At 43.7% G+C, this 11748-nt stretch overlaps 1 protein-coding gene across 1 annotated transcript in view; it reads right to left on the minus strand.

Moving 5' to 3' along the window:
- Positions 1 to 7205: 7205 nt before the first annotated feature.
- Positions 7206 to 11748, minus strand: part of UXS1 (UDP-glucuronate decarboxylase 1) — a gene marked incomplete at its 5' end in the record, with an annotated part of 56767 nt that continues 52224 nt past the window's right edge. The window contains 3 exons of the mRNA XM_008635837.2: positions 7206 to 8051; positions 9304 to 9407; positions 11718 to 11745. Of these exons, the coding sequence (XP_008634059.2) occupies positions 7920 to 8051; positions 9304 to 9407; positions 11718 to 11745 (264 nt within the window). The remainder of the gene's footprint in view (positions 8052 to 9303; positions 9408 to 11717; positions 11746 to 11748) is intronic.

The following is an 11748-nucleotide window of genomic DNA, read 5'->3' on the forward strand; positions in this document are numbered from 1 at the left end:
AAATTCAGTGCAGAGGAGCTTGCCTACCTACAAAGCCTGTGAAAGGATTCTCCAGGGAATGGGCTCAAGGCAGGAACTTGACTTCAGCAGTAATTGCTGAGGCACAGAGCATCCAACTCGAGCGGCCCCAACCCCTCCCAGGCACGATAACCCAAAGGTTATCTTTGCTGAATACTCCCCTTTGTGTCCATTCCACTTAGCGTCAAGCTTTCAGCCTAGCTCAAAATAGGGAATAAAACAACAAAGTAAGCTATTTAAAATGAAGTTAGTGTCAGACAGCATCCAACACAATTCCCTGACATCATAATTTCCTACTGCAAAATTCCCTCTGCACCAATTCAGACTGGAACATGCACATTAGGCTGAGCATCAAAATATATCAGAGACTGGGCATCTGTTAGTGAAACACAGTGGATTAAAGGGGGATTTTTGGTGGTACCATGTATGTTAAGAATCCCAAAACATAACCCATTTTTGTATCACAGCAATATCAGCGTAGGAAGGAGATTTCAGCTGTCAGGGGCTTCAGGAGGAGCTCAGCAGAGGAAAGCACTGCTGGCACTTGACAAATGTAGAGGACAGGGAAGGGGCAGGTGAGGAAGGCTGCCTCCTCCATGACTTCTGGAACTGAAGAATCAGGATAAAGAGATTAAATATGTTCTACCAACTATAGCAGTCAGAGAAGGCAGCATGGATGCTTTAGCAGTCTCTCATCTAAAGCTTACAGGAAATTTCCAAAGCATGGATCATGGCAACACCACTCTTTACACTTCACTTCTTTCTTTCATAACTCTGAGTGCATTTCCCAATCTTTTGCTCAAAACCCTCGTTTTGTGACGGACTGGTGTCTAGGAGATGCAGCCCAACACTATCCAGCTCCCTGCAGGAACACTTCCCAGGAGACAGCTCTTTGCTGAGAGAGCCAAACTGAATGAACACAGTCACTTCTCTGCACACACGCATCCACGCTAGTCTAACATGCTCCAAACCCTCAGCCTTCCCTAGGCTTAATCTTGGCAGAATCCTTGCCAGTTTAATTGGCTTAAATTGGTGTGTTTCCTCACTACGAGAGCCTTTATTCCAAATATGGAATAATCATATTCTGAGTCAAGCACAGACTCTTTTGCACAGTTGGAAAACACCTATTCCTAGAAGAATATTTCCATTTTGTGTATTATCAAAAAAGTACGCTGAATTTGGCAATGTTTGAACCACACTGATAATTTCCATAATTTCCCAGAATTTACAACTGGGAACTCAGACCTGCTGAAAAAGGAAGAATAAAAAAAGTGCTGTAAATAAAGACCATCCCTCCCTAGGCCTTTGTAAACTCTGTCCATTCCTGCAGGCTGACTCAGTCTAGTCATCTGTGCCTTTCAGGCTCACAACCAAGTCTACGGTCTCTGTCTTCTGAATTCTCCAAGAGAAAAAATAAAAAAAAAGGTATTTTCCATTATATTGTGTTGCAGGGTTCAGTAGTGGGACAGAGTTAACTTTCCCTGTAAGAACATGTACGATACCATGTTCTAGATTTGTGACTAAACCAGTGTAGGCAGGACACAAATGTTTTTGCTTTTGGGTGAACAGAGCCTGCACAGCCTGTTTTTCACACTGTTCCCCAGCAGGCAGGCTAGGAGTGGGTGAGGGGCTGGGAGGGGACATGGGGGGGAGAGCTGACCCAAACATTTGGCCAATTCCAAATGATATAATGACTCGCTCAACACTAAAAGCTGGGAAGAAGACTAAGAGGGTGGGGGCTTTACCTTCCAGGGAAGCCATTTCTGAAAGATGGGGTGAGCACCAATCTTGCTTAGGAGAGATGGTGAGTGGCCTTTGCATCACCTGGGTTTCCCACTTCTTTGCTTCACTCATTAAAGTACTCTTACCTCAGCCCTCAAGAGTAGTCATTCCTGAGTATCTAATTCTCTCCTGTTGGGGCAGGGGGAGGGAGTGGCTGTGAGGGTACTTTGCTGCTGGCTGGGGTCACCCACCACAAGGCAATAGCTCTGAAGTGAAGGCACCGTCCTTCTTGCAGAGGGGTGCACCTGCTTGCAGTGCACCAGTTGCAATGATGGAAAACAAGCAAGGATGAGCCATCAGGCTTGGGCAAAAGGAAGAAGACTATTGGGGAAAAAATTTCATCAGATATGCACGGAGTACTTCAAAGTTTAATTTCCTTAGACTACTTCTGTCCCAAAACATAGACAGAACTGTGCACCTCCTCTCAGCACTTCCATTCTGCTATGCAGGCAGCACAGAGCCCTTCACGTCACCATCACCCTCAGCCATCCCAGCACTGACATCATGTAACATCTCCAGCAAGACAGAAGAGCAGCAATTGTTCATTGTGGCTCCCTACAGAGCAGGAACACCTTGGCCATGCTCCAGTGCTTCATGTTTCAAAGCCTGATGCTGCAACATCCCCAAGTTTGTTGGTGCCAGCCAGGCAGATCCATCAGACTCACAGGGCAGTGCTGCCTCCTTTGCTGGTAACGCCTGCCAGCAAACCCTTCTGCCAAAGCATAGAAGCATTGCTGCTGTGTCCCCACAGCCACTCTCATACACTTCCCCAAGCCCAGACTGAGATTGTTCTCTCCAAATTCAGTGTCTTCAGCAGCAGCCTCTTTTTTCTTTTTTTTTCTTTTTTGGAGGGTGACAGGTCATCATTCCCTTTAAGTTCTTACTTGTGACACAAACTTGTTTGGGATGGGGGGGTTGAGCGTGTCTATCCCAGGACTGTTTCCCAGGTGGAAGATGTCACCTTCTGTGCTTAAAGCAGCTTTCTCTGCAGTGGGGTGGACAGAGCCCAGACTGCTGTGCATGGCCTGGACAGCACTTAAGGACACTGTTCCCTGTGGCTTTGTGCTTTGGACCTTCCAGCTGCTTCAGCTGTGGTATGGACCACGGCATTCAGAGGATCCTGCTCCTTGCTGAAGAGCATGTCAGCATCTGGGGAAAACACTGCAAGAATAAACAAGCTGGTGCTTGTCCCAGGCTGTAAATGGCAACAAACCAAGATGTAGTAGGGTCCCTATTCAGGCACCAACTTGCCACACCCATGCTCATGAATCAGATGCCGAGGCAGCGCAGCCGATCCCCGAGTGTCCCACAAGGAGTCTGCTTAGGGCAGAGCACGGATAGCTCTTGTGTCCTCGCTCAGCACCCGAGGCAGGTGTACACGCACACACACACAGGCAATCAGCAGGCAGTACTGGAGGCAAAGAAGTCAGATGGGCTCTTTGTGTAGGATTCCATGAGCAGGGTTTATTCTGAGCATAAAGGCATCCAGGGACAAAGAGCCCAGATTATGGAGGGTCCAGGGATTAAATACAGGGAGGAGTAGGGGCGGAAAAAGGGCCAGGGACCAATGGGACAAGGATCCAGGGGAGGAGCGTAGGCAGGGCCAGGATGCATAAACCAATGGGAGAACATGAAGGGAGGGGTTGGAATACAAGGCCAATGGGGTGTCGAGGAAAGGAGAACATTCTGGAACTGGAACTATGTAAGGCAGAAAGAGGTGGAGGGCCAATGGGCCAACCATCAAAGGATAATCTGCATAACAAAGGGTAATCTACATAACAAGAACGGAGGCCTAAGGGAAGTCACCCTAACCAAGAAGGCACCTCTATACACTGACATCTGCCCACCAGAGTACTGCTGCTGTTTTAGGGCCTTGTGGCTCCTTGGTCAACTCAGTGGTAGCCTGGACCACTGCAACAGACAAAGACTTGTCAGACTTGCTATTATGAAACAAGCGAGAGGACTGAGACAAGGAACAGAGAACCAAAATCTGGTTTTTTTGCAAGAAATAGGAAGTGTTATTTTAGCAAAGCCTCCCTGTTGCTACAGAGTTGCACTCAGGAGCCTCCTGCCATACAGAAGGAGCCCTGCTTTGCTTCAGAACTATTGCTGCTCTTCCTGGTAGCTCTAAGGAGTCAAGAGCTGCAAATAAGGCATTCTCTTTGGTCACCTGAAATCCCTGCACAGGGAAACGCTCACATCAGAGGAACTACGGCTTTGTGGCGGCTACATTCCCAGCAATTTCAGGGAAGGGATGTATGGTTGCTAGGGCTAGCAGTGTCGCGTATACAGTTCCCTTGCTGTTAACAAAGCATCTTCTTCCTGTGGACAAGTGGCCCCTGACCAGCCCCTAACAACCCTCAGGGACTTCCTGGCCTCAAGTAGCACTAAACTCAATACCAGTAAGGCTGGGGACTGGCTCAATCCATCAAACTAATCGAAGCCTCATTTTGTCCTCTGTAGCCTGTTCTCTAAGGCAATTATACCTCTTTCAACTTTGAAACTCAATTCAAACCCTGACAAAAAGTGAAGTTTTTTCCCCAATATACTACATTTCTAAAAACTTACTGAAAAAAATAGATTAAGACAATTTAATACCCAGGTGGCACTGAACTCACTGGCTACTAAACGCACCAGAGTCTGTACAGGTTAGGAGAAGCTACAAACACCTTAGACACAGAAACTATTAGATCATTACTTCCCCATATAGCAAAAAGATAGGCATGAGGCTTCTCTACACATTCATGGAATGACTTAAAATAAATTAGGTCTGCAAGCCCCTCTGTAGCTTGTCTGTAGACTAGCAATGTAACTGACAATACCCCTTAGCAGCCTACATAGAGAAATAAAGGAAAAGTACATCATGCACCAAAAATCAAAAAAAAAAAAAAAAAAAACATACACAAAAAAAAAAAAAAAAAAAAAAAAAATCCAACTGTGGATCTCATGCTGTAGTAACCTCCAGAAGCAGGAGTGGTCCTCCTTGTGAGGATCAAAGAACACACAGCAGTGGGTGCCTTGCACACCTTTCCTTCTGGAAAGCTGGTCTCACTCACCAGCACCAAGCTGGCCAGCTCCCTCTGCTGCATTGTGTATTTCCTACTGAGAGGGGAGGACTTGTACCTAACACCAGCTGAGCTGCCCATTTGTACAGATCACTGTGAGAAAACAGGCACCTCAAGTTTGGTCATGTCAGTTTTACTGTGTCTGCCAGAGCAGATGACAGCAGAAAATTCCAATTCTCAAGTTTTCCGGGGGGGGTGGGGGAAGCATATCTCAGCTTCATACACTCCCAAATCCTCTATTTCCAAGCTTTCAGAGCTATATTCTACTGTCCTCCATCAAAAGTGGCTCTTCTGGAGAGGCAGCAGCTCTTTTTTTCCCAATACACTTGATGCCTCTTTCTGCTGCTGAGATGTCTAACCCCAGATGGGATCAGAGCCCCAACATGCAAAACTTCATCTGCCTTCTTGAAGACTCAGTTCAGACCAGACAAAACCTCAAAGTACCCCAGACTTTCAGTCTAAAGCACCAGCCGACTCTGTTTTAACATGATTCATGCCTTTCGAATCAGCCCCAAGGCCAGTCACTGGCTTCAAAGCCTAAGGGCAACAGCTGCCTCAGCTGCTGTTGTTGGAAGATACTATTTAGAAAGAGTATGGGAGCTGACCCAGGAACCTCTGAAACAGTATATGAGGAAAGTCTTGTCCTTTGGGCCCAGTGGGAGGCATCACACACACCCACAAATGGGTTGTACTGGTACCAGCCACTTGGCTCTCTTCAATTTGCTCCTTTTATGAAGGAAGTCAGCCTGTGAAAAATTCTAAAGAGCTTTTAAATCCTTCTTGGTTGTATCTAAAGGTTCAGACTTCCTGGGAGATTATTTTTCTTGAACATACACGTTTTGTGCTAGTTTGTAGCAGCACGCTTGTGCCTGTACAAGTTCACATACTTAGTACTGAAGTCACTGGATTAAATAAAAAACAGCCCTGGAAGTAACACGGCAGCCAGAGCTCCCATTTACTCTCCAAGGTTGCACTGAATGTTGGACCAGGGTTGCACCTGTGTCTCATCTCCTCACAGAGTTTGGTGTTCAATGGCACAATTTGCACGAGGAATGAAATCTAAGGAGAAAGAGCATCATCCCCCAAATATAATCTCCACCTTAAGGGTTTTAAAGGTTAAAACCACCATGCTGGGAGCTGATTAACAGTTCTCTCCACAGAACTGCTAAAGAAGTGGGCACTACTTTCACACATGTCCAGCTGTGGCTTCCAGTACAGGGAGAGGCTGTGCTTTGTGAGTGTTTCAGTAATGACAGGTTACAGGCACATTTGGAGCAGCACACCATGGTGTACTTTTCAGGCAATTTAGTATGGAATAAAGGCCCAGATCAAGTATCTAGAAAAAGGCTTCAAACAAAAAAAGCAGATCTCAAGCTGCTTGGCTGTGAAAAGATAGAGGTAATGTGTAATATCTGAATTCCACCTCTGAATCCAGACAGAAAAATGCACCCTGGCTCCCCATCTCAGCTGCACGGGAGATTTCCAATGGAAGAAAACGTGCACTTGTGAGCAAGAAAAACCCATTTTGTCTTAAAAGAATCCCTGCAGCCCCCACTCCAGGCAGGGCACTGCAATGAATGCAGCAACCCCACCATTGCTGGATTCACTGGGCACTTTATCAGACAGACTGGATGAGACTCCAAGCCATGCAAGCACCATGAGGCTCTGGCAGACAGCTCAGACAAAGGGGCCTAAATGCCACACTGCTCTCAGGGTCTTCCCAAGGCTGGGCATAACATCACCACTACTGGTAACTCCCAATTTACCATCAACCTAAAGATACTCAAAGGCTAATAAAAACATCAAGCTTTAATGAGATAAAGTCAAGTCACTTTGCTTGATGAGATTTTGGATTTTCAATTTTGAGTGGCACTATACCAATATATGTTTTAAAAACTAGGAGAATTATTAAAAATAAGGGGAATTGGAGGGGGCTTTTTGTTTGACTGGTTTGGTTGTGGGCTTTTTTGTTTTTTCCTAAGATGACAGGCATAGTTACCAAAGCTGAAAGCATTTACTGGAAATTTAGTAATTGCTTAAAATAGAAACACTTCCTCAGTGTTTCCTCAGGAAGGCTGAAGTTAGGCTCCATGGTTCAAAGAAAATATTACACTCCTGCATCACTATCAACTACCTGATTAGAGTAAATGAGGATGGTTTTGTCCAATCTATTTCAACAGACATCCTGCAGCCCTTACTATACATCTGTTAAGAGACAAACAATGCAAGACCAAAGTTAGTAACTTTGAGTGGATTATTTACAGGCTGCTACTTTATAATTAATACACAATAAATCCACAGATGTGCAAATCCAGAGAAATGCCCACAGTGAAACCGTGAAACTAGTAAACAGAAGTTTCAGTATTTTATTAAAATAGCATATTCAACCACTGTAACCAATAATACATTAACTTTATTCCCAGAGTACGCACAACACAGTAGTGATTCAAAATATCCTTATCCATGGCAATCAATGAAAATATCTCAAATTCAAGTGTACAACTAAAACTAAACCTTTGAAAAAATCTCTCCTTTAAAGAATACATAAAGCTCTCATACAGAATTCTTTTAAACTCTTCTATATGCAGATGTCAGTGTCTCTCACCTGACAATACCACTAGTTTTTTTCTTAGGCATAGTAGAACATCTCATATTTTATAGTACCCATTTTATAAATAAATTGGCATTTTCCATCCCGTTTGTGTTTATCATCAGCTTCACAAAGAAACCAGTAAATAAAACTGTCAAGGACAGTCACAACAAAATGATCTCACATCAAGATATAAAACTTGAAGATACTAAAAGATGCTTCTACTCTATTTTACATAAAAAGACAGATTTAAAAAGTGCAAGGCAAGATTTGCAGGGAAAGGGAATATTTATGTTATTTTTAGGCACATCCACTTCTTTAAAGCAAGCTTCAGAATGAAATTCCAGTTCGTTCTTCATGATACCTGTTTTAAAGTCTTTCTCTCGCAAAAAGAAAAAAAAAATAAAAAAAAAATTACATCCGTCAAATGTCAAGCAGGAAATTTCCTGTCCAACTAATAGTCTTCAGTTATGTCTTGTTCTTCCTTTTTTCATCCTTGCAGGTTTTGGTTTGGGAATATACTGATTGTTCGCCTGATACTCAAGTTCTTTACGGAAGTAATGAATTGCTTTATTCAAACCTTCTTCCAATGGGACCTGTTCCCAAAAGTGAGGAGAGAATTGTATCACTCTAGGTTCACACCAGGTTATTTCACAACAGTATCTTTTATAGAACAGTTATCACAAGGGAGCCAGGGAGTTTCAGTCTTAGCCAATCTAAGTATTAACAGCACCACATGCTGGTTACATCTCCTCACTGCTGATGCAGCTGACCTTTAAAACAGCACATACATTTTCTGACATAGTAAGTCAAAAAACCCAACAAATTTAAATCTCACACATGGTTATGACTGGTGTGTTTAGTATCAAAACAGACATGCATAATTCTACTTTCAATTCCTAATGCATTGAAAGAGACAAACACCCAGCATTTAAGCCCCTTCTGTTTGTAAGGATTAAAGATCCTCTTTTGCAGCATGGTATAAAGCTGGCATCCAGTATCTCATTTGATATTCTTAAATCCTCTACAAATAATTGTAATCCTACAAATTGCAGTGTTTAAATACAGGCATAGAATACAAAGACAGGAACAACAGAGGAGTTGTTTTCTCAGGAGCCATATGCTCTGACATGCTTGCTGACACCATCACCAGTATAGGAAGATAAAAACAGCAGCACAGAAACTGTTGGCCTTGCTGTACCAACACTGTACTGCTACTTTGGAGCACGTTTTGTTACTGCCTGTGCCAAACACAGAAGGCCAGAAATACAAAAGTTAAACCTTTTATGTTTGCAACACTTTGCTATCACCCTTGTGCTGTCAGACATGGTCTATTAATATCAGATGCCCCTGTGAACCCTTTCAGAAGGGTCTGGATCCAATTTCTATTATGAGGCTTACATTTACTAGGTAGGTTCACATGTTTCCTGGAATGATTTTTGTCTGCAAATTTAAAAAAGACTATAAACCACTGTGCTAGTTAGAATGGGAAGCTGGCAAAGAAAGCCACACCTTTTCCTGGGATTAGGCAGATCTTGCCTCTCCAAGCAAACCAACTCCTGTTGCCAGCTACAGGAGTGATGATTGCAGCAACACCAGCAAACCCATTAGCTATGGGCTTGGTAACGTAAGTAACTATGTGCCATATACTTCAAAGGATTTATTGGGCTTACAGAATGGTAAAATCTCATAATATGCAAGTGAAAAAGTTAAAATGTTAAAACTGCTCTGGAGAGGGCGTTAGGCAGATATTCCAGTAAGGGAAATTCTTGTTATTATGTGACTCTCCCTCAAGCCCCCTATGTTTCCTGGCGTTTTCTCACACAACAGTAATTCATCTGTACATACCACGGGTTCCCAGCCAAGCAGTAACTTGGCTTTTCTGATGTCAGGTTTTCGTTTTTGAGGGTCATCCTGTGCTTCTGAGAGAAACTGGATTTCACTCCCACTGCCTGTTAAACAAGACTGTGATTTATCATCTGCAATTCACTATGATTTCCATTTACATCTTTTCTGCCAACTGGAGCAGCAGGTCTTTCTGCAGCTCTCTGCTTCACAATTCAACCACTGAAATGCTTTGCACAGACACAGGAGCACTGCATGCAACAGCTGGGTGATCTACCTGTCCCACAGCAACAAGCGTTCACAAAGCATTTCACAAAGATTTCAGCAGGGACTCACAAAAATTAAGCTACGCTCACAGACCAGTCTATTAACCTCCTATGAGGAAATTACTGTTTCAGTAGCCAAGGGCAGAGAAGTGGGTATCACCTGCTTTGACTTCAGTGATGCTTTTGACACTGTCTTTGACACCCTCACTGAGTACTGGATGAGCAGTGAGGAGGACTGAAAACTGCACGGCCAGGCCCAGAGGGTGGTGATCAGTTAGAGACTGGTAACTGGTGCTATACCCCAAGGGTCAACACTGGATCAATACTGAACTGCTGATACACCAGAGTACTGTGCTGCCATCCAGACCTCGAGAATGGAGGCTGGAGAAAGGCCTCACAGGAACCTCATGAAATTCAACAAGTTCAAAGTCCTGAATCTGGGAAGGTACAGGCTGAGGACCAACCAGCTGGAACACAACTTGGCAGGAAAGGACTGGGGGTCCTGGTGGACACCAAGCTGAGTATGAACCAGTCATACATACTTGCCACAAAGAAGGCAAATGATATCCTGGACTGTAGAAGTGCTGCCAGAGGACAAGGGAGATCAGCTTTCCCACTCACCAGCACTGATGAGATCCATATCGAGGACTGGATCCAGTTCTAGGCTCCCCAGTACAAGAGAGACAGGGACATACAGAGAGAGCAACAAAAGGGCCATGGTGGTGGTGAAGGGACTGGAGTATGAGGAGAGGCTGAAAGGCCTGAGGCCCTTCAGCCTGGAGAAGAGAAGGCTATGGGGAATTTCATCCATGTGTATAAATACCAGATAGGGGGATTAAGAAGAGGCACCCAGGCTCTTTCCAGTAGTGCCCAGCGACAGGACCAGAGACAGTGGGCACAAACTGAAACACAGATGGCCCAAGAGGATGTGGAGTCTCTACCCTTGGAGATACTTAAAAGCCATCTGGACATGGCCCCAGGCCATTGCTGGTTGTAGGTTGCCCTGCCTGAGCTGAGGGGTTCGACCAAGGGACCTCCAGAGGTCCTTTCCAACCTCAACCATTCCATGATTGTCTGCACTTCGGCATTACAAAAGGGCTTCAGTTTCTCTTTGCCCCTAATCTCCATTGTGATTTAAATAACCAAGCACTTGCCTTTCCTCAGAATAATACACAGAAAGGGGCCAATTCTTCTAGCCAAATCTAGCAAATAGTTTACATGTCATTTTAGAACTAAACCACCTCCCTGGATGGACTGGAACACATCAAGTTGTTTGTGAACAGACAAACAGAGGTGACAATTACTCTGTGTGTCTGATGGGTTTGGTGCTGTGATTTTTTAATTTCCTTCCCTGATCTGTGGATTCACATTTTCCAGAGGGAACAGTCTTTTATGTTCCAGAGGGAACACCACATGCATCAGCTTCTGTGTTGTATGTTTGAACTCATCTTTTTTAGATCTGTCAGAAGCACTTCTGGAATGTACAGACTAAAAGCTCTTCGCTATTGGCAGCAGGATGTTTCATCTCATTAGGGTGCCACACTAGAAGACCAAGCACAACCATTTGCTTCCATTTTTGAGAGCTCCGATTTGCTACAGGCATCAGAGCAAGAATGAAGAGGAAGCCACAGTGTTTTCTTCCCAGGTGCTGTCAACCCTTTCAAGAATCACTGTTAGAAACAGTGAAAAGAACAGGTAAAGACTGTTGCCACAGCATGAGGTTTTTCATGGTAGTTGAAGGACCACAGCCTGCACAACTGTGAAGAACCACCTTCCTGAAGTATCCCTATTGCAGCTAAGATACTATGCAGGACATTTGCATTCACATGTTTTACATTTCATTTATGTATTGTCCTTGTGCCAAAACAAACCTAAAAAATTGCCTAAACACTATACAAATTAATGGGTATAGATTGCACAGATACACAAATTTATTCATTCTACTTTTCATGCAACAGTTTACAGACAATTGAGAGCATTTGGATTATCTTATTAATACTTAATGATACGATTAAATGCCTTTGATAAAATTATTAAGAAATCCAAAGACTAATTAAATTATCCACATATTACACACACTAATCAAGTAATAATTATCTAACGACAATAAGTACTTCATAAACTTTACAAAGAATTACTAATCATACTCACCAACAAGTTTTTTAATTAACTGGGCAAACTC

Source organism: Corvus brachyrhynchos, unplaced genomic scaffold (genome assembly GCF_000691975.1).
Source record: "Corvus brachyrhynchos isolate BGI_N302 unplaced genomic scaffold, ASM69197v1 scaffold83, whole genome shotgun sequence".
NCBI classification, from domain to species: Eukaryota; Metazoa; Chordata; class Aves; order Passeriformes; family Corvidae; genus Corvus; species Corvus brachyrhynchos.